General features: G+C 41.1%; 1 protein-coding gene and 1 non-coding gene across 4 annotated transcripts in view; one reads left to right on the top strand and one right to left on the bottom strand.

Moving 5' to 3' along the window:
• The window catches only part of LOC124716940 (G patch domain-containing protein 2), a 165,779-nt gene that overhangs the window by 92,801 nt on the left and 48,699 nt on the right, over positions 1-24,279 (top strand). For all 3 annotated transcript variants that reach the window (XM_047243523.1, XM_047243522.1, XM_047243521.1), the window contains 4 exons: positions 9,569-9,663; positions 11,946-12,097; positions 16,189-16,332; positions 23,617-23,886. In XM_047243523.1, coding sequence (XP_047099479.1) covers positions 9,569-9,663; positions 11,946-12,097; positions 16,189-16,332; positions 23,617-23,886 — 661 coding nt within the window. The remainder of the gene's footprint in view (positions 1-9,568; positions 9,664-11,945; positions 12,098-16,188; positions 16,333-23,616; positions 23,887-24,279) is intronic.
• Positions 2,815-2,889, bottom strand: Trnas-cga. Its single transcript has one exon. It is a non-coding gene; the product is annotated as a tRNA-Ser (tRNA).

Raw genomic sequence — 24,279 nt, forward strand, 5'->3', positions numbered from 1 at the left:
GGGACCGATGACCTCGCTATTTGGTCCTCTCCACCACATTAACCAACCAGTGGTCCAGTGTCCAATGGCGTCGTTCTTTACACCACATGAAGCTTTGGCTACAGAAATGCTACTCGACCATGCGCGCCATTGTTAATAATTACGTACGCACAGTCATTGTGCCAGCTACACTGCTGGTGTGATTTTTTACAGTGTGCCTCACCAGTGCTCGAGTGTAGTTATTCGTCAGTACATGAGATCTGCGCATGGTCTTGGTTTAGCCGTGGTTGTTCGTTCGCGTTATCAGTTAGCGATCACACGAGGAACAGTCAACTTGGGCAGCTTTAGAAGGTTAGATATCCCTGACGGATGTTTCACTCACCGTCAGCAGTCCACTTTCGGAGTCACTGAGCTCTCCTGATCGATCCATTTGCTGTCACTGCTTCCCTACAGACGACACGTGCCACCGATGTGGAACACAGTTATCTCGTTACAACATATTTCAGTGAGGCGTGTTTTATTTGATGACCTGATTGTAGACCTGGGTGTCCCAGAGGACCTGCCCTCTGTTTTAACCGTTTATGAGACGAACGCGGTTCTTTCTTTTAAAATTTTGTCAGACATCAGAACTTGTTCCAGGTATGTTGGATGCGAGCACCCGTTGCTGCTAAATAACCACCCAGCGACCGTTGTCAGTCCCATTTTAACTGTGTTCTTCCTGGTCTATTTTCTGTCAGACTGTTATGGTTGGTTTTTTATAGGTATCACAATGTCAGGGTTGTGTTTTCAGTATTTTTGTGAGGATACAATTTGCTTTTAAAATGTGTTATTTTTAATAGCTTTTCGTCACCTTCGTCTGTATTTCAATCAAAGGTGTTGATGACCTTGCCGATTAGCACCCAAAACCAGTAACCATGATCTCCATCCAGACGACACAGAACCGCCGCCCTCTTATTCTGGCGACGCCAAAATGAGACACATTCTGACTCCTACTGAGGGGTGCCGACAATCTTTCTTCCTGCATATCATCGTCGAGTGGAACGCAGAATAGGTGAATGATGATGTGTCTAGAACAAATGTAGATATGGTGGAAAAGGTGCAGGTTGGCTGTAGAATGATGGGTATTATATCATTAGCGATGATAAAAGGTGCGTAGTTAATATGCACTCTGTTTGTCTGCTGTGAGATTTATTATCTTCACCCCCTTTCTCTGCCTGAAACCGAAGTTATGTTCCACAAACCCACACACTTTTGGGATTTCCGTCGGTGTTAGAAGGTTCTTGTTAGTGGGTGGCCCGTATTATTGACAGGAGAAGCCGACCTTTTAACTGTATAGAGGAATTCCTTAGCGGCGCAGGTAGAGGGATTCACCGGTTGTGTTCCCTGCCTGGACAATGGGGTCCCAGGAACAGGGACTGCCTTGTCTCTTCTTGGCGCGTATCACAAAAGACGCGAGCCCTCTGGTATGCCCCAGCCATTCTTGTTTTCCGGCACAGCAGTAAGATTGTGCGCAGTTATTCACGGTACCTAAAGTAATATTCCTTGAAACGACTTCCAGTCCATTCAAAACTATGCCCCCAGGAGTCAGGCAAGGAGACATTTTGTAACCACTAGTATTCAGCTGTGTGCTGGAAAAAGTTATAAGAGGGTGTAAGAGGGAAAAAAAACAGAAATGACTACATAAACCTGTGTAGATCGATGGAACAATAAATTATTCGGCCTCGGAGCGGATGATCTCGTAATTACAGATGCAGTCTGACAGACAGCAGAGTAAAGACTATAACTTGTGAAGGAAATAGCTGAAAAGCCAGGTCTGCTGATGTCGTTTGAAAAGAAGATATACGCGAAAATGAAAGTAACTCGCCAAGAATTTTAAACACAATGTATGCCAACATCAAGAGATCTGATAAGTGTAAATACCAGGGTGAAATATAAACATAAAGTCTTGTATGTAGTTCAGTTCTTTGATCAGCATCGATAGTAAAAGAAAATCAGACCTCGGCCTCCTAATATGTAAAGGAGGGCTTTTCATGAAGAGAAAATTGTAAAACTTACGAAGAAGTCAACCCTCTGATGACGGACTCAGGCCAAAACTAAATAAAATCATTTCAAAAAAACTTTGGGCTGGTTGCAGTACTTACTACAGTGTAATTTACGGAAACAGTTGCTCTGTTCTGGAACCAAAGTGGATAAATTAATAAACATAAAAAGTGAAAAAATAGCAATTAAAATCAGAACTGAACAAAATGAAAAGCGTATGCGTCAAAGCGAGAAAAGTGTATACAACAAAATGTGCTATTGAAGATGTCAAATTAAGGTACCATAATACACTTGCAAAATCAGATTCCTGTAAGGGTCGTAAACACTACTTTTATCTGATTGCAAAACAGCATTAGATTTGTCTAAGATAGAAAGAAAAATTTTACGAGAAATTACGACGTGCAATCAAGAACAAAGATGTTACTTGCGATTAAAACCTAACAAGGAAATATATTCATTCCGTCCTAAAATTACAGATGAGATCAATGAGAGACATGTTACACCATATGGACGTGCAGAGAGAATGAGGAAAGACAGATTAACCAAGAAGATCTAAAGCAAGACAGGTGGGGGGAGGGGGGGAGGCAAGAGAAGAAAGTGCTTAGAAGAAATACGGATTGAACAAGATACCTTACTCAACAGACAAATTCAGCCAAGAAGTCAACAAATTCAATAGTTTTCACGAAGGTAAAACAAACGGAAAACCAATATGGCTCCTTCGCCATTCATAACTCATTTCTTTCCTTAAACGTCAGATAGCTACAGAATTGAAACTTCCTGGCAGATTAAAACTGTGTGCCGGACCGAGACTCGAACTCGGGACCTTTGCCTTTCGCGGGCAAATGCTCTACCAACTGAGCTACCCAAGCACGACTCACGCCCCGTCCTCAAAGCTTTAATTCCGCCAGTATCTCGTCTCCTACCTTCCAAACTTCACAGAAGCTCTCCTCGCAGCATTCCCCACAGCATTGAAGCTCCAGTTGATGACAATGTCGTTAGGTCTACTGTAAATTATTATTTTAGGGAAATACCACTACTGATATTATTATTTGTGAATATTTCAGTTCTGTTCATCATGTCGAAGAAATAGTATTTCAACACTGAGCGAGATGCAGATGCCATTTTAGAGTTGCTGCTGAATGGAGAGGTGTCAGATTTCGATTTATCGTCAGATGAAGAAATAGTTCCTGATGTAGAACCCTACTGTACTTCAAGAGAGAAGAAAGAGAGAGTGAGGGCTGACAAAATAAACAGGGGAGAAACCAATGATGAGTCAACTGCAAATAATGAAAGTGGTGTGTGCAGTGACAATGATAACAACGCTACTGATATTCAAGACAGTGATCCACTTACCAACAATGAGCTCAGTGATGTAAAATACATTTTGTCAGAAAAAAAGGACATCAAGTGGCGTCATCGTCCTCTCTCTATACTGTATTCGTATTACGAATAGGAACAATGTATTGAAGAACAGGAAATACTTTATCCTTCAACTTATTTCAGCAAGTACATTACCAATGATCTATTCAGTACTATGGCTGATATGACAAACCCATATGCCTTGCAGAGTGGAACAATTAGCAATTTCAAACAAACTACACCAGCGGAACTCCAAATCTTGTTTGGGCTTCATATAATTATGGTAACTCTAAAATTTACTGGAGTCCGAATGTATTGGGACACGACATTGAAAAATGCAATTATTCTTGGACATTATGCCCAGAAATACATTCTTCCAACGCAGAACAAATTTGCATCTTGTTAACAACATGGCTATACCAGCAGACAATAAAGACAAATTCTATTAAGTTCGCCTATATATACTGCCAACCGTAACAGACATCTGGAGTTATCTATGGAGGAAGAGCTTGCTGTTGATGAGGCAATGATCCCATTCACAGGGAAGCTGTCAGTAAAACAGTATGTGAAGGGAAAGACTTATTCGTGGGGTATCAAAATGTACATGTTATGTGGTAAGAGTGGACAAGCCTATGATTTTATTCTTTATCAGGGAGCATCGACTGAATTTCAGACATCTTTTTTGAAGGAATTTGGCCAAGGTCCTACAGTAGTTTTACAATTAGCCCAGAGAATAAAAAACGAAATGGGGCATAAGATATATTTTGACAATTTCTTTTCTTCATACAAGCTTTTACAAGCGTTGAAACCAGAAAAAATTTGTGCTGCTGGAACTGTCAGAGTTAATCGTTTTGCAACTCCTCCTCTAATACCAGATAAGGAGGCAATGAAGAAGGAAAGAGGATTTTCAATTTGTAGCACAATGACATAACACTGGTAAAATGGGTTGAGAACAAAACAGTTGTTGTAGGCTCTAATTTTATTGGAAAAGGAGAAATTGACAAAGTTGAACGTTGGGAGAAAAAAAAAAAGAAAGTAAATATGTTACTATCGATCGACTAGAGATTGTAAAATGCTACAACCATGGCATGGGCGGAGTTGATCTTTTTGATCAATTGATGTCATACTACAGAATTTTTATAAAGTCAAAGAAATGGACACTCAGAGCTATTTTCCATGCTATAGATTTTGCTGTGATACAGAGCTGGTGCGAATACAGGAAAAACGCCAATGCAGTTGGTCTACCAACGAAGAAAATAATGGATCTGCTACACTTCCGTATGAAGCTGGCTGATGTTCCAGTTTTAAGTGAGATGGATACCTCGAATAGAAAACGAGGCCGACCATCTGCCACACCTCCAGATACACCTGTTCAAAGACGACGAGGAGAAACTAGGCCTCCTCAAGAGATTCAGTATGATGGAACACAACACTTGCCTCTTCATGAAAGTGGTGCACTACCTACCAGGTGTAAATTTCCGGGATGCAAGGGACGTTCACGAATAAAATGTGAAAAATGTAACGTACATCTTTGTTTGTCAAAGGAAGAAAACTGTTGCCGTTCATTTCATGTCAATTAGAACCACATGATGGACATAATTCCTGACTCATTTCATTTTTAATTAAAACTATGGTGAATTTTGCATGTATTTTGTGTGTAAATGATTTAAAATTTATGTGTAATGTTTAAATAAATTAGTTTTGTCTGCTATGATTTCAGTGTTGATTGAGAGCCAGTGTACACAAATGTGTACAAAATTGTTTTCGAAAATGGTAACATACCTTTTTATAAATGTTGCTACTAGAATCATGAAAAAAATCACCCAAGTCCATTACAGTATTTAAAAAAAAAAATTTCCTTCCCCCAGAAAAAATTCGGGTCTGAAAGGGTTAAGCACTCCTAGTAGGGATAGCAGCGATCCGTCGCATGCTATATCGCCCGCAATCGTTCGCTCGCCTCGACATTCCACACAAGAGCCATTTGCCAAGCGATTTCAATCAGTATCATGAAAGTCACTGTATTGAGAAGTTCTTCTATGGAAAATGAACTATGTTTAGTAGCAGTTGCAGCTGATTTGCGTATCTCCACGAAGACTTGTAAAACATAACGTAAGATAAACGAGTATTATAATTAAACTTGTTTTGAAAAGCTTTTCTTGGGAAGTTTACGTCACTTTACAGAGAACATTTCATTTTCTGCTGACGCCAACTGGAGTGTGTACACCATTTCAGTGTGCCAGTACAATTCGTTTTACGTTTATTACTCATTTTGTTTTCGTTATTCTTATAATGAAAGTGCAAGTATGTACACGATGTATGAGTAGAGACGTTTTCAATAGCAGCACTACTGATTGCCGTAACTCTTGTTATAAATTGCCTTAAGGGCACGACAACATACTGTGTCTTATTATGTAAGAAGTCTTCGGGCCACTCAGATAGATGTGAACCTATTCCATATGCTCGTACCTTCAACAGCTTGCAATGGGGTCACCGTGTCCAATGCTAGAAAAGTGGATTCTGCCTATTGCCCTTGCCCTTCGTGCGTAGTTCGCAGTACATCTTATGATAAAAGGGCAAGCTCAGTTTCGCACGAGCGATGCTTTCTAAAACAGTGCTGATTCGCGTACATACGCTTCTCTGTCTCAAGAAAGTTTTATGTATTCAAACTAAGAATATGTTAAAGGATTATGCAGCCGCAGACAGACGTTAGGGATATTAGTCTGTGACTTAGCGGGTCCGTTCTCTTACCCTTTGTACCCTTTTGCACTTGCCTCCGCATTTTCCCCCCCAGTCCCTTGGGACTATGTGCTTGGCGTGAGGTCCATGATAAATGCAAGCTAGGTACAGAGCCAGTGCCATGGTGTACTCTTTGTAAAATCGAGCTGGAATTCCATTCGCTCCTAGTGAACTATTTCTTCCGTTGTCAAAACTTATTCATCGGTTAACTTCTCTAACCCTACCAGAATCACCGGTTTAGTTATCCCGCGTTTATTCTCCGGTTGGGCGTTATTGCGTTTTCGTACAATACGTTTTCCGCGCTATTCCGCGAATAGCACTTAGCAACTCTCAACCAGGGGCTGCACAACTAGCCGTTAGTAGTGTAGCGATCTGGCAATAATTTTCTGTTAAAATTTCATCTTCGTAGATACACCGAGAAGATGTAATCTTTCTTACCTGTTATTCCTTTTTCTACGGATTTTGCTAATAATTATAACAATGCTGATAATTCGCGCACCCAATCAACCACAAAATGGCGACTTGCATTCACCCGTTCGAGTTTACTCGGCTCAGCTTGTATAGTCCCGCCCCGTTTTGTCTGTGGGAAAGTGTCTTTAAAGTTCTAAATGCGACGGGAATTCTCCCGTCAGAGACATCATCTACACTATGCACACATCCAAAGATGATCATATAATTCGTTCAGAAATCAATTCGAGAGTGTGTTCAAAAATGTTCAAAAACTAACAGAGATGCGTTGGAAAACAATATGAATAATCGGCTTTGTGATACAAGGGTGTTTTTTTTCTTCAAGAATAAGAATTTGGCGCCTCCTGAAATTGCCTTTCGGAGCCAGATACCCAGTTTTGCCCCCCACCCCTCCGCCCAGATTCGGTGGTGAACCATGCATAATAAATACAGAACAAGTTGTAACCTTATTATGCGGTCAGCGAATGATCTTTGTAGTTGTCCACACACATGCGATCTACGAAAAGATCGGTCGGCTGTGCGACGGATCGTGTATGGAGCCGTTTACAACGCAGTAAAGGCAAAACATCATCCACAGAAAAAAATGCATCTGTTGCTATTTTAATCATCTACTTTCTATTAAGTATACGTGAACCTTACTGGTGGCAGAGAACAATGTCCATATACTGGAAACAAGATTAAAGCATTTTTGGATTTTCACGCTTCTTGTAGACAGATAACCATCTATTCATTTCTATTCGAGGGAAATAGCCTGCTAAACGTGACTTGTACGCGACTATGAACTTTTATATATTAAAAAAAAATATCCTCCGGTAACTATAACCGATCAAAATTCCAGTGGTTTCGTAGCCGATAAAGATTCCGTAAGTCTCGTCGATCTGTGTGTGGTCAGATTCTACAAAATATTATTCGTTGTTGGGACGATGACTTCCTCGTTTAATAGCAATTTCAAATAAGTTGCGATTTCATTTCAGGAACCTGCTGCAAGTACATGCAAAAGTGTTTTTTGACAGTCGCATGGAGGGCAAATGGTAGTTCATAATGGCGTGATGAGCTGTCGCCGCCGTTGCGTTATAATAATTTGTTTTCCATATATATTTCTCATTTCGGTATCTGTTGTATCATCTGCCGCTGTATTTTTAACTGTGGCTTGCTTTATAATCCTATTCGTAGAATAAACATGTCCTGTCTCCACAATACAGGAAAGCACTCCAATGGCTGAATTAATTGTTGCTTACTTTTGCTGGGCCACAATATTACTTGTACCTGTATTGAAATCACTAGAGTAACACAAATTTGAGAAAAACTTACAGCAGCTGCAAATGCCTTTGAGGAGTATGGTTGAGGCACCTGCAAATATAATGTTGCTGTAAACAATTCTTCCAGGGAACTAGGGGAGTTGTCAAGCAGATACATTTTCAGTTTGTGATTGAAGTTAAAATTATCTATTAAATTCTTTACACAATTGCATAGTTGGTCAAAGATTCTTTTTGTTACTGAATACATTTCTTATTCAGTATTATATTTATGGATGTTACTGTTTTTTCTAAATTGTGATTGATTGTTGACAATGGATTCAGAAGGGAATAAAGTACTCTGCAGCTGCTGTAAGTCTGCTCAACTGATTAAAGAGCTGTTTGCAAGAGGTTCTGGGGTGGACACCACATATCATCACAAATACTTTCTTCCTCAGTGACGAGTAAACACTCACTGTGATGCCACAACAAATGTGCAAATGAAGTAGGAAAAGTGAGAGAATTTTTCTACACATACAAAATGTTTTCTATATGTACAAAATCTTTCATTACGCATAACACAGATTATACAGAGCTTCGGCATTGAAGTTGAACTCAGAGTCCAGTGTATCCATCAGACTGACCTTACAGTGATTACTGCAGTCTAAATAATTTCAGCCACACACTGTTATGGTTAATTCAGCAAGTTCACAAGGATTTCTTTCCTAGTTGTAAAATATCAACTACTACACCTGTTGTTATCACATAATTCATGTTTCTTACTACCTTATTTTTAAGTTCTAAGTCCATTTGGGTAACATGTTGAACTGTGGTAAGACAGCTACCATGATATTCAAACTTACTCAGTGGCAATTATTCAGTCATGAGTGTGATTACATTTAGTGGCTGTATTGCAAAGGATTTTATTTGTGTAACTGTATCAAGAAGTCGAAATTGTTTTGAGGATGATGAGAGGAAGTATATGCTTTTTACCTCCCTGACTGAATCACTACAGTGTTTGGCGAAAATTATTTAGGATGCAATATTAAATATGTAGGTCAGTTTGAAGGATGCAATGGAAACTTAAGTCTTTAGCTATCACTGCAGTGGATGGAATATTATTTTTGATTACTCTGCTTCTGATGCTACTGTTATCCAAAGTTCTTCAGGCTGGAATAAAACCCAGAGAAGCTGGAAAGTGTTACCCGTGTTTCAGATTTAAATCTACGTTTATTGTAAGACTTGTTTCTTTTGCCTACCACAGCAACAGGATAAACTGAACTTCCATTGTGTCATTCACAAGGTAATCGAAGACCTCAAAAAAGGCACGTGGCTTTTAGAATGGCGAGAAATTGTTTTGTGCATCATTTGAACATAGGAAAAGACAAGGTAGTTAGAAAGGCAGTTTCTTGTGAAAGAAAGTATGTTTGAATCAAGATCAGTGTGTAAAATTTTAAATGTTTGTCTATTCATGAAAATACTGTCATTAGGTTTCTACTAAACAACAGGACATATAAAAACAATGGGGTACTTTTTGTGGATTCTAGATATTCAATGCGCTTTAACATTACCTTCATGTCATCTGTTAGTATAAGTAAAAATTGGTTTTTATTTCACTTATGTCTCATCTCATTCACAGTATGATATTTTATTCTGTGACTTTGTGAGGGATTTATAGTGATACAAAATTATTATAATTTTTCTTTCAAGAATGCGCTTGGCAAATAGGTGATTGTGTTCCTCTTTTCCAGCTGCAGCAACCAATCACAAGACGCAGAGCGATGACTCGACAAGCAGTGTGGACCCAGCATTTTCCCGGGACCGTGGCATGTCTAGTCTTCATCAGGTAAGGGGGGGGGGGGGGTGTGGTAAGTGATGTTAGTTCAGTCATAGCGACATATGGCAAGTGTCGATGAGCTTTGTTGTATTGTAAAATGATATCACAAGACTTATACATGAGAAGTAACACAAAGAGGACCCCGGATGTCTGATACACAGCATTGTGCTCTCAGAGTTCCCTCAGTCACTGCCAGATTTTGATGTGCAGTCATGCTTGATGGCTCAAAGCGACACACTAAGTGAACACTTCGGTGCCCCTCCAAAACACTGGAAGAATGGGACCTGTCTCCAAGTTTATCATCGTACTCACCGAGGAGGGTTATCAGGGATAGTGCAAATCATGATTTACCGCCAAGCTCAGTATGGCTCTGGTCATTAAAAGTCTGTGTTTCATGATTGTGACACCAGTTCGAATAAAATTGTTTGTGTTGCGGGTTTATTAGCAGCTTATACATGGGGCCGTAAGCCGTACTCCGGCTGCTGTTAGTCTCAACCAATAGTTGGGATGAAATACAGTGTTGCGGGGAGCCCATTACTTGTTCTCAGATGCCAGGTACAGATGTGGAGGGAATATGATGTGCTCAGTTCACAGTAAGATGTCCCTCCCTCGATGTGGTCAGACACAGTCGACTGGAGCCTCGATGGTGAGAATGAGAATGCCTGCCGTGATTTTCTGATGCGGGCTGACATTGGGACAGTCACATCTGAATGCCCCACAAATCTGGGTATTACACAATTTGACCAGCCGACCAAATGGAGACCCACAATATGGCTCCTTTCAGACTGTCAGGTACTGATGATGCAGTCTTACAAGTGTATGTGGCACCTCTGTGTCCTTCACGATGATGTCCCAGCATGCAATGCTGTTCGTGCCCCTTTTGTGCATACTTTTATGACCCACTGCCTCCATCAGCACAAAAGTGTTACAGAAGCCACTGCAAACTTAGGTGGCAATCCTTGGAGGAAAGGTCACTGTCTTTCTCCTAAATACTGTTCAGGTAGTTCAGAGGTCCCCATTTGTGACAAACTGGGGAATGTATGTAGGTGTAGAAGTAGTGTAACATTATGGAGATTTGGTGGCCTGGTCTCTCAAAGCACCACCTCTAGATACTTTATTTTTCTACATTTCTGCTTCTGAGAAAGTTGGTAGACACTCAAACAGTCATACGCAAAGTTAATGTCTTATCACTTGTATAAGAATACAGTTTTCACATACGTCCACCAACAAAGTAAGTTCCATAATTTTGGCTCTGTTGAAATGCAGAGTTTTCTTACAGAGATACAAAACTGATTACCAAAGTTTTAAATGAAAACATGGGAAGGATAAATGTGGACATTTGCTGAATTCTGTATGGATTCTACATGTTTAGTGATCTCAGCTGTAATGGTGGCCACACAGGCAGACTCAAACTGCACCATGAAGTGGTAGCCAATGTGAACAGTGCAGATGATCCATAACCCTCCCAGCTTCTTGTTTGGTGCAGTGTACCTGTGCTAAAAATAGACTGCAGGCAGTGGGACTACTTTCGGCATGAAACTATGCATTGTGCATTTTACCATAATTTGTTCAGGTATCCAGATTTCACTTTTCCACAGTTGCCCTAAATTTTGTATGGAAGATGCTGGGCTAGTTCCTTTGAAAAGGACATGGCCAATATCCTTTGCCTAATCCAAGCTTGAATTTGCCTCTGTTACGACATCATTAGTGAGGAATTACAGAATCCTAATTTCCTCACATCCTTCAAAGCCAGAACCACAAATTTCAAAACGAAGCTTGTCACAAAGTGATAACACCAAACCAGTATTTCCACTCCTCTGCCCAGCAATATAGTGCAAATGAGAGATAAACAGAGCGGCGTGTGAGTGGTGTGTGAAACAGTTTGTCTTTTGGCTGGGTGTAATAAGACATACTCACCCTGTAGCTGCATATTCCTGTAGGTGTTCCTTTGTAAAATAAGTTGTGCTTGAAGTATAGACTTAAGCTGTAACTTAGTGGTAGCATTGGACTGATTATGTGCATTGTTTTTGAAAAACCGGTGGGGTTGAAAATGACCTGCTGCTGAAATTAACATCATTTCTGTCTCTCCCAGCTAGTTGTTTGCAATTCCTGGAGAACTTTTGTACTAAACTTGGTTTTCTTTTGCAGTCTGTTAGAATGGAAGCAATGTTCATGTAGTGCTCAGTATTTCCGTGTTGTGTACATCTCTCTGTGCACTGTGAGTCTTAGGCAGTGGGCTGTCCACAGTGATAACTGACTGACTGACTGAATGTGGTCCGTCTCCCAAACAGAGCGATTCTGACGATGCGGGGCCGACAGCCGGTGTGCACCGCCAGCTGACTCCGTTCAGCCTCCAGGCACGTCACGTGCCGCTGCTCCACGGCAACATCGAGTCGGACTCCTTCAACGAGAACTTCTCACCGGTGCATCCAAGTACACGCAGGTAAGTCACTTGGCTCATTCGACCTACACCTGGAGTTATGGTCTGAAATGTAACTTTATATGACAGCAGGCGCACTCTTGTGGTTGCCCATGTGACCTGACTGCAAATTTATATGTCAATCTGGTGATTTGACCCGTTGGGCTGCCATTAATGAACTACATTCCGGGGTGTTTTCCAATAGGACAACACTTGCTGGCATAAGCATGAAACACATTGAGAAAGCTAGTGATGTGCTTTCAGATGTTCAGAAAATTTTTTTGATTCCATTTTTAAGCATATCATTAATGAGTCACATCAAGAAAACCCTAGAAATTAGGGTATAGATAGTTTATTGTTAATACAGAACACAGATTTGCTCATTTCCTCCTTCTACCAGACTTCACTGTATTGGAAGGTACAAAGAAAGTTCAGGGGTTACTTACGATTAAATTTTCAGGTCCTGATTGTGGAAGTGTGGAAGAGGAATGAGGTAGTTTCAAAGAGGCATTTGGCAGAATGTCTGGAAGGGTGGAGGGTAAGGAGACACCATATTGGAATGAACAGGTTATGATAACAGTAAAAGAAAACAAGAAAGCATGGCATGTGTGGAACAGAGATAAAAAGGAAGAAAAGTAAAAGGAAATGGCAGGAAAGTAACAAGAAGTATAAGACTGTGATAGCAGGAGAAAAGAGGAAAAGCTGGGAGGAATTCGCACAAGAGTTCAAAAAGAATTGCCGGGGGTAAAAGGGATGCTGTCTAGAATTACAAGGAGTAATAGGAAGGAAAGCACTTACACAGAGCTAGTAAAAGGGGAAGATGAAGGGCTTATAACACAGCAAGAGGAGATAAGAAAAAATGGAAAGATTACTTTGACAAACTACTAAATGTGAAAAAAAGCTATGAAAAGGGAACAGTAGCACAACACAGCATCTGGGTGTGGAACAAGAAAAAGATATTACAGTGTTAGAAGCAGAACTAGCACTTAGAAGAATGAAAACAGGAAAGCAACTGGTTTAGATGAAATGAGTGTGACAATGATAAAGGCAGCTGGACCTACTGGGCTACAGTGGTTATATAGATTACCAAGATGCACTCGAAATCTGTGCCTGAAGAATGAGGAAATGGAACAGTAATTCCAATGTTCAAGAAGAGAGACAGAAAAGTATGTGATAACTGCGAGGGATCACATTCATATCACAAGTAGCAAAACTAATGGAGAGAATAGTGGATAGAAGAGTGAGGGGGAAAACTGGAAGGTTTATCATAAGAGGAGCAGTATGGCCTTTTACATGATAGAATAGTAGTGGACCCAGTCTTCAGGATGAGACAATTGATGAAAAGGCATCAGGAGTGTGGGAAAGACCCATTGATGACATTTCTCAACTTCATGAAGACATACGATAATGTACCCAGAGAAAAGGTGTGGGGAAACCTTTGAGAATGGGAGTTGGAAAACAAACAGTCGGAATCTTTCAAGCGATGTGCTTCAGAAGCTTCAGTTGTGTCCATATGGAAATTGAAAAAACAGAATGGTTTGGGAATGTTACAGGATTGTGACAAGGAAGAGGGGTGTCACTTTTGTTGCTGATAATGGTGTGTGATGATATTGTGAAAAAGACAAAATAACAGAGGAAGGGAAATTAACATATTGCTATTCGCCAATGATACTGTGGTGTGAGGAATCAGCAGTGAGGATGTACAAGAAAAACGGACATCTTAAATTGAAAAGAAAAGAAATACGGAAAGAAATGCAGTGTGGAGAAAAATGAGCCTGTAGTGATAACCAAAGGAGACGGGGAAGGAAAGGGACAAAGGTCAGGATATTGAAATTGAATGACTTTAAATATCTAGGAAGTGTAATAATGGAGAATGCAAGATCAGAGGCAGAAGTTACGTAAAAGGGTACAACATACAATGGGTTGTGGGAGGTGCTTTACACACCCATATTGACATATGCAACAGAGATCTGGACAGCGGCAAAAAGAGAGGAGAGTAGAATCCAAGCCACTGAAATGAAATTCCAAAGACGTATATTAGGGAAAGTGGGGAGAGGTAGACCGAGAAATGCAGATGTTAGGAACAAAATTGGAGTAGAAAAGCTAAATGGGAGAATTGAGAAGACCAGGCTAAAATGCTTTGGACATGTAAAGAGAATGGAAGATGGAAGAATACCAAAACAAATGATGGAGGCAAAGTTTGAGGGCAAAATGGCAAGAGGGAGACCTAGAGCAAAGTTGATTGGCTCATAAAGACTAGTTTAAGAAGAAGGAATCTGGACACACATTAAAAAAAAAAAAAAGTTTTGCATCACCTCGGTTCCGAGAATTCCAGAACCTGTACAGAAAATTGGAATAGTGATCAACATAAACATCATTTCCACCCTTTTTATTACTCATGAAAACCACACATTGCATGTTGTCCGACCATAGAGCGAGACCTTCAGAGGTGGTGGACCAGATTGCTGTGCACACCAGTACCTCTAATACCCAGTAGTACATCCTCTTGCCTGTATTCGTCATGCCATACTATTCACAAGTTCATCAAGGCACTGTTCATTCAGATTGTCTCATTCCTCAACAGTGATTCAGCATGGATCCTTCAGAGTGATTGGTAGGTCACGTCATCCATAAACAGCCCTTTTCAGTCTATCCCAGGCATGTATAATGGGGTTCATGTCTGGAGAACATGTTGGCCACTAGTCGAGCAATGTTGTTATTCTGAAGGAAGTCGTTCACAAGATGTGCACGATGGTGCCATGAATTGTCATCCATGAAGACTAATGCCTCGTCAATATACTGCTGATATGGTTGCACTTTCGGTTGGAGGATGGGATTCACATATCATACAGCCGTTACGTATCTTCCGTGACCACCAGCGGTGTACGTCGACCCCACATAATGCCACCCCAGAACAGCAGGAAACCTCCACCTTTCTGCACTCACTGGACAGTGTGTCTTATGCGTTCAGCCTGACCAGGTTGCCTCCAAACACGTCTCCAACGATTGTCTGGCTGAAGGCATATGCGTCACTCATCGTTGAAAGAGAACGTGACGCCAATCCCGAGTGGTCCATTTGGCATGTTGTTGGGCCCATCTGTACAGTGCTGCATGGTGTCGTGGTTGCAAAGATGGACCTCACCATGGACGTCGGGAGTGAAGTTGCTCATCATGCAACGTATTGGTCACAGTTTGAGTCGTAACATGACGACCTGTGGCTGCATGAAAAGTTTTCTCCAACAGGGTGTCATTGCTGTCAGGGTTCCTCCGAGCCATAATCTGTAGATAGCAGTCATCCACTGTAGTAGTAGCCCGTGGGTGGCCTGAGCGAGATATGTCATCAACAGTTCCTGTGTCAATCTCCTCCATGTCCGAACAACATTGCTTTGGTTCACTCTGAGACACCGGGACACTTCCCTTGTTGATAGCGTTCCTGGCACAAAATAACACTGCGGACGTGATCGAATAGTGGTATTGACCGTCTAGGCATGGTTGAACTCTAGACAACATGAGCCGTGTACTTCCTTCCTGGTGGAATGACTGGAACTAATCTGCTGTCAGATCCCCTCCGTCTAATAGACTCTGCTCATGCATGGTTACTTACATCTGTGGGCGGGTTTAGTAATTGTGTCTGTGATAAAATATCTACAGTCAACATCTGTCTTCAGGAGTTCTGGGAACTGGGCTGATGCATGTGTGTAGTTAGAGAACAACAATGGTGGAAAGATGGTGGAAATGGAGCAGAGCCATAAATGCCCCATCCTGGCGTCATACTGGATAATAGGAAAGGCAGACAAATATACAGATTAAGTTTCTATGATGTCTTGCCTGTTGTTAACCTTGGCTTGGTCCTCATTCATTAAGATTTCTTTGTGATTGGATTTCCAGAGTATCATGAATTAATGAAATACTGGACAGAGAGAGAGAGAGAGAGAGAGAGAGAGAGAGAGAGAGAGAGAGAGAGAAATTGGGGGGGGGGGGGGTTAGTAGTAGTAGTAGTAGTAGTAGTAGTAGTAGTAGTGTGTGGGATGACTTTCATTTAAAATGTCCGTCAAAGCTGGCTATTGGTCTTGATGTTTGCAAAATAACTCATAATAATTTGTATCTTTCTGCAGGAAGCGCAAATTTAAGCGTATGGCTGTGGACGTGGTGGATGCTGGTGTCGACTCAGCCGGTGCTGGCCATGCGTCATTGCCTGTCCCACTTGCAGCTGGCAAGAAGAAGCGCTCTGTTCGTCATGTGGCAAACTGTGAGAACAGGTGAGCTGCAGTTTCACTGCTAGGGGAGTTGCATTCTTACCACATGGTATGGCTGTTTGTAAGTTTGTGTACGAAAATAAGCCCCTCTACACCTCTACAGCCTCAGAAATAGGTGTTCAGATTTGTGCTTAATGTGCTATGCTTTCAGCATTTGCTTGGAAGTTATTATTTGTTAGCATACTTGGCATATTTGTGTTTGAACAAGATGATCTTGTCAAATGAATGTGAAGCACCAGCAAAAAAGAATTTTATTACACAACATTAAGATAACACAGTTAATGCCAACACAAGTTTTTAAAATATGTGATTTGACAGCTTTTATTTTAGGATCATTATTTATTATGGTGCAACTAACTTTAAAGTGTCAAGGTAATTTGTATCATGTCTTTAGGGATTCAGAACTGACAGTTCTCAAGATCTTGTCCAAGGATATTGGAGTTGTGGTTTGCATCTATGTTATGAGCATTTACCCTGTATTTCAGTCACAGTTGTGACCATTATTAGCTTCAAAACTGATATGGTACAGGGACTGCTCAGTAAAGACTGAGAGAGTTTTTTCAAAAGTAATGGAAGTGCCTGTGATCTGACAGGTAGTTTCCTGATTTCAAACTTTCTCAGCTAGCATGTTAGTACATTTTGAGAACCTTTTGAAGTTTGCGAGAGCAATATTATGCAATAAAGTTGTGCATTTCATAGCACAAGACTACTGATTCAGGTATGTTTATAGATCGTCACAGAGCTCATAATGATTTTGCAGTGTCTTGTTGTGCATATTGCCTACCTTGTAGAGATCAATATCAGCACTGTATCTGCAGCCTCTGGTCCATAGATTACTGTGGGCCATTAGAGATCTAAAAATTGCTGGTCTGATAAGCATGTGTTGGCTGGTTGGAATTGCAGACTTCAGATTGCTTTTTAGAGACAGAGTTAGGTTGAAGTTTGCATTTGGAATCAATATTTTCAGCGTGAATGCTTTGGGATGGCAGGGTGGGGGACAGTTTCACTGCTGGTGATTCATAGCTGTATTATTATGATGTAAAACTGCAAAGAGTGTGTACAGAATGTGATCAAGAGGAACAGTTTTATCTAAAATCAGTGCATATTCAAAAACAAAATTAATACCTTAGTGGTTCACACCTCCCTCTACTTTCTCCCTATGATTTTGGCTCACTTTGGGCCATATGAATATCGATTTCAACTTTTCCAATATTGTTTCATTCAATCAGCGTGGTTGTTCCCAATCTTCTGAATCTGTTGCTCCAGTTTTCTTTTTGTGTTCCTGTGGAGGCGGGCTTTTGAAACCTTGTCTTCGTAGGATTTCTTTCAGATCATTGTGGATTTCTTTGAGCCGTTTGAATTAGAGAGATTTTTTTCTATGACATCTTTGAAAAATTTTCTTGCATAGCTTGTTTACATTTCTCTGAACCAGATACCTGTAAAATATTGTTTTGGATTGACTTATGGTTGCATTCAGTTTTGTTGTATAGATCATCATTACTCATCTTCCTGTATTGACAATTATGTTTTAGTGGTGGCAGTAGTTTTCATAGGATATTCCTCTTCCTCTTATCCAAGTTTGGCAAAATCAAACAGTGGAAATTCCTGGATAAAATAAAGACGGTATGGAAGGATAGATTGCTGCTCACAATGTAGCGCACGCACGCATTCACTCACTCACAACTTGCACATACATGGCCACTGTCTCCTGTCATTGGAGCACTGCAGTCAGTATTCGGTGCCTGGAGACAGTGGCTGTGTGTGTGTGTGTGTTTCCTATTTTGGAAGATAGAGTTTGTTTATCAGTCTCTTTCATTGTGCGTGTCTGTGGCTTAGTGCCTCCTCTGTATGGTTGAGTAGCAATGTGTTCTTTCCATATTGTCGTATTGTCCACATTCTGTTTTTCAGATTTGTCTTGTAGTAGTAAGATCCCAGCATTCAGTTGGGGTGTAACTATTCTGATTTTATCACTGTAATGTTGTAGATAAACTGAAGAAATCAGTCTGTCGCATATTTGATGTACACAAACAGGTTAGTGGTTTTAACTGTTTTGCTATCATCAAATCCGTAAGAGGAAGGGGGAGACATACAGGTATTTCGGAATTAATTAAGCACGAACATGATCTTATTGCACACACAGGACAAAATTAAGCTAATTACCTTTAAAAGAACGGTGATTGTTAGCATACGAGGCTGTAAACTGAACTGTTTAAGAATGTGTGTAATGTGATTCTAGAACTTTTTCCAATGTCATTAATAACCAAATAGTTAATGGTTGAACGACCAGATATCTGTGTCCAATGAGCACAATATTTCGGGAATTGACCATGTTGTCATCACCAGGTGAGTTTATGAACTGACTGCCTGCGAGTTGGTGCAGGTCTTTAATGTCATCCCCCCTCCTTCTGACTTGCCGCTCTGTCCACAGTTCGTGCCCAGAGCAGGTGCACGGCTAGCATCTCCTCCCCCTGTCCCACTGAATCGCCTCTCCATCCACAGTCTGCACCCAGGGTCATGTGCCGGTGATCCCGCCGCTGTTGCTCCCCCTGCACCTGAAGTCAGTCTGTTGTAGTAAACCCCTTGCTCTTATTCTTCTTCAGTTTAAGTGTTGGTTACCAGGTCTTACTAAAGAGCAGCCTCTGACACGATTGATCAGTTGTTCTCAATAGATTCTGTAATAACACAGTCAGAACCGTAGTGTGTTAGCAATCTGTTCGGTGTAATATCGACAGGCGGAGTTCTGTGACTGCTGGACTGCCGACTTGTTTGGCTGCTGCATTCCAGTAAGCCGTCAGTATTCACAGCACCAATCTTTGACAGTGTGCACCGTATGACCTATGTATGTCGAGCCACATTGGTGTCCATAGTCAGAGGTCGTCCTTGATACTGTCGAGCGGTAGCCTGTTTCAGCTGGTGAATGGAAGGCAGTCTCCACATTGTGTTTCTAGAGAATTCATCGTATATTTCCAGATAGTAGTCCACAACATGAAAAAAATACAGTGGCTGTACCTTCCTGAAACTCCTCTTCTGTTTCCAGTTAATGCAAGATATCTGTGTCTCTGACTTTGCCACTCTGTGTAGACATTCTTCCAGAACACTGTCCTCAGATGCTGACATTCTTGACTCTAGACTGTCATTGTCAGAGAGGGTATATTCCCTGTGTACCATGTTTTGAGCACACTGTTCCTCTGTGCCGAGAGGTGGCAGCTATTTACATGTAGGTATAGGTTGATACGTGTCTCCTTACGGTATACACTGTGACCCAACTTGCCAACTGCTCTTCTTTTTAACAGGACGTGCAGAAAGGAGAGCACTCCATCCATTTTGACTTCCGTGGTAAAATTGGTGTTCTGGTGTATGGAGCTGAGACGTATGAGGAAATCATTCAGCTTGCCTCTTCCGTGTTGCCGTATGATGAAGATATCGTCGACAAACCGGGGAAAAAACCTGTCGGTTACCATTGCCCTGATTGCAGGGCTTCCTTCTCGAAGTGTTCTGTATACGTGTTAGTGACAACTGTGGAAGTGGATTCCCCGCAGCCACTCGTTGTGTCTGCTCATTGTAACTACCACCAAAAGAAAGTATGTTGATGTCAAAACATCCCTAAAAAGGTTGGCAGTCTCTAGGTAAAATTTTTACAAATGCACTCCAGTAAAAAGTGAGATAATATCAGGTAATATCTGCACGGTATTCGCAACTCCGTGGGTTTTATTGGCCACCTTAATGACTTTAAGCTGAAGGATTCCGACATCCTTGTGAGGAACACAGAGGAATATCAGGAGGGTGCTGCCTATCTGTTTGTTCTATTTTGTGATGCAGTATTTGGAAAGACAGTATGGATTCTTCAGAAACACTGAGTGAGGACTGTTTTCCGCGCACTGCTCGTTGGTGTCAAGCATGGTCTTGGACTATGGAAGTCTGTGATCTATAAGATCCCCAGCCAGTGTGGCACCACATGTAGGTCAGACAAGTGTGTACTGTCAAAATCGCTACCGTGATGGCACATCGGACTACGGCTGCCTAATAAGTCAGCAGTCACAGAACACTGCCTCTTGGAGTTACACGGAACGGATTACTGCCGTACTGAAAAGTGACACTGGTGACTATCTTCAGAGACTGTGTCATCGGAGAATCTGTTGAGATCCGAGTAAAGGAACAACTGATTAATCATGGTGGTTGCTACAGGTCTGGGTATCTGTACGTAGTTTAAGAAGAGAAAGGAGATATCTCACAACTGAATGACTTTCGGGCAAATGGACCAACAGCGGAGAGGCTGCCAGCATGTGTCTTGGGTGAGGACGGTAGAGAGGTCGGTGCGACAGCAGAGAGACTAACGAGTCGACAGAAGAGTCAGAGGAGGTAATAGCCTTGTGTGAGCGCATGCCTGTGGGCCATGGACGGAGTAGCAGGTTGGGAGAAGGGATGGAGGAGAAATAAGCTCCGCGCCATCTTCTAGGCAGTCAGTTGATCCGCACACCTGGTGATCGCAACATGGCTGCTTGTTGAAATATTGTACATGGTGGATGCTGAAAACTGGATGTTCACATGCGAACCATTTTGTCAGGAAATGAGTAAAAGTTTCTAAGCTTCATGTCAGTGGAAGAACAGTTAGACTTACTAATGATCATCAAATTTCTCCCTTTTTAGTGTGTTTTAAAGAGACCATTATGCAATGATGTGCTAATATGGGAAATGAAGACAAGTAGATAGCTATGAGCAATGAAATAGTGAAGGTTGGAGAGGATGAAATAGACAAAAGGCAAGGCTGGGTAGAAATCCTTGAACAACATGCGGGATACTGTATTTACCTGACTAAACAAGAAAATATAAAACTGTAGCTAAGAAAAAAGAAAAATACAAATTTCTAAAAAGAAGTAGACCAGCAGAAATTGAAAAATTCTAAACAGGTATGACTAGAGGACAAATGCATGTCTGTTCAATAATCCACAAATGTAGGGAAGGTAAAAGCTGCCTTTAGGAAACAGAGTAAAGTGAAGCAGCTGTGCGGATATGTAGTAGTCAGATGGCAGGCAAGCTGCTGCTGCTCAAAGAAGGGAAAGGTGGAAGTTAAATTTAGAAGTGCTGTACAGGCTATATGGGAAAATTTAGAAAGGGGATAGGAAGTAAATGAAGATGAGATGGAAAGTATGATACTGGAAGAAGAATTCAACAAAACCTTAAAATACTTAAGTCTTCACAAGGCCCCTGCTGTAGAGGCCATTGCCTAAAATTATTGAAATCCTTGGGAGAACCAGTCATAATAAGATCTGAGGTGAAATGATCAGATTTCAAGAATATTATAGTAATTCTAATTCTAAAGAAGGCAGGTGCTGACAAGTGTGAATATTATCACACCTTCAGTTCAGTTAGTTATAGTTGCAAAATAGTGACACAAATTATTTACAGAAGAATCGAAAAGTTGGTATAATAAGCCAACTTTTGGGATGACTAGTTTGGCTTCTGGAGAAATGTAAGAACACATGTGGCAATACTGACCTTCCAACTTAGACCTTAAAAGATACGTTGAAGAAATCAAGCTTAGATTTGTAGCATTTTTAGACTTGGAGAAAGCTTTTGACAATATTTACTGCAATATACCTGATTGAAAAACTGAAGGTGGCAGGGATAAAATACAGGACGGGAAATGTTGACAGCTTGTATAGAAAAAAGACTGCAGTTATAAGAGAAGAGGGGCATGAAAGAAAAGTGATAATTGAGAGTCTTGTGAGACAGGATTATAGCGTATCTCTGATGTTATTCAGTCTGAGCTGTAAAGGAAACTGCAGAGAAATTTGGAAAAAGAACAAAAAAGACAACATTGTAATTCTGCCAGAGATGGCAAAGAGCGTAGAAAATCAGTTGAATAGAATAGACTGTGTCATGAAAAAGAGGTTATAAGATGAACATTCACAAAAGAAGGGTAATGGAGGGTGGTCCAAATGAAATCAGGTGATGTTCAGGGAATTATTTTAGCAAATGAGAAGCTAAATAATTTGATGAGATTTTCCATTTGAGCAACAAAATAACAGATGATGGCTGAAGTAGAATGGATGTTTCTCAAAAAAGAACTTTTTTAGCATTTAATATAAAGTTAAATGTTGGGAAGTCTTTTGACACAGAGCAGTATAACTGAGAAGGGAATAGAAACTTTTGAAATGTGGTGCAGCAGAAGAATGCTATAGATTAGCTGGATAGGATGTACTGCTTCAATTTGGGAAGTACAGAAATTTATGGCCAATGTTATTAAAAGGAGGATCCGTTGATGGAAGACACACACCATGGCAGTGAGGAATTTTCATTTTGATAATTTGGGGAAGTGTAGGGAGATAGGTGAACACCAAGGCTTGAATACAACTGGCAGGTTCAAGTGGATGCAGGTTGCAGTAGTTGTTTGGAAGTGAAGAGGCTTGCACGGGATAGAGTAGCATGGAGAGCTGCATCAAACTATGGCTACAACAGGCCTTTTTTTTTTCTTTTTTTTTCTTTTTTTTTTTTTTTTTTTTTTTTTTTTTTTTTTTTTTTTTTTTTTTTTTTTTTTAATGTGACAGTGATTGTAAATTAATCAGTAATCTGTTTAAGTAATAGATATGTGTGAGGGACTGAATTATTACGTTTACTTAAGTATTAGGGTCTGTTGTTGAAGTGGCCTCACTCTGTGGTAATGTTGCAGTTTTACTTAAAATACTTATATCATTGTGTCACGGTGTTCGCAAAAGCCTCTGTACATCAAATGTGACTATAGATTACTTCACACGTATCTTACAGTGACAGATGAGACTGTGGCCCCAAAAAGAGTGGTAGTCTATTGCAAAAAGCAATTTTCAACTTTATGTTTCAAGTCATCTCGTGGCACACTTTTGTTTGCAGCTGCAAAGAGGTGTTACAGTGAAATTTTCAGAGATATTTTTGAAGCACAGCGGTTGACAGTCAGCTAAACGTGATGGAAATCGTCACTAAGCTTGTGTATAGGGTCCTTTCTCAAATAAGCTAATTTTCATTGGTGTTCCGTAATTTTGCTGCTCGTCACATGACTGACTTTACAGAGCAACTATTTTTACCTCGGCACTGATAGAGTTCAAAATGTTGAGTAAGACATTTGAGAGGCCAGAGCCCTAGTACACCTCTGTGGTTTTTAGACCGACCTTCGCATTGACAGCTGCTTTACCACTTGGAAAGGACAGCATAGCACACACATTATTTATATCTTTTGTGTGTTATTCCAGAATTTTGTATTTAGACCGCAGACTAATTTTCTTTATACAGATTCCTTCCGTGTTTTAACTGTAGGTACGGTAACCTGGTATGTGGAAAGCGCAAGAGGAGCATGCGAGAGCGCAGTGTGGACTGCTCGGGTGAGCGTCGCGGCAGCAGAGGTGGACAGGTGGAGGGCAGACGCGGGGCTGGGCACGGCCGGCAGCTGCTGCGGCCCCCTCAGCCGCTCACCCCGGCCCTCACCGGGGCGCGCGCGGCAGCTGTCGCTGACGTCCCGTCCACCAGCCGAGGTGTACTCGGCCTGCCACCGATGGACGTGGACGGAGGCCTGGAAGTTGCACAGTGGTGAGGCCTTCGGCGAGACACTCGCTGCTTCGTTTCTGCTGCCATAGTAGGACACTGAAAGAAATGGATAAATCTTCTTGTAATGCTTCCTGTACTGACATCGAGTGGTAAATATTGTCAGTCTTTAGGTGTAATGGCAACTTGTGCAAAAATAATGGGTGTAGCTATGTGTCTTAAAAAAGACCGTGTCAGCCGTAAGTCCCTCCAAGGTTTCAGAAGACAGCTGGGCAAAAACTGCATGACACACAGTAGTCTAAGATGTGTAAGCATTGTAACCTGTGATCACTTTGTGTACATGTAATTTGTTCGAAATGGAGGGTTTGTTTCGTAGCACTTTGCTTCCGAGATTTGGTGAGAATTCCCTTTTTATAATTTCGGAAATGCATTTATTCA

Source organism: Schistocerca piceifrons, chromosome 9 (assembly GCF_021461385.2).
Source record: "Schistocerca piceifrons isolate TAMUIC-IGC-003096 chromosome 9, iqSchPice1.1, whole genome shotgun sequence".
Taxonomy (NCBI): Eukaryota; Metazoa; Arthropoda; class Insecta; order Orthoptera; family Acrididae; genus Schistocerca; species Schistocerca piceifrons.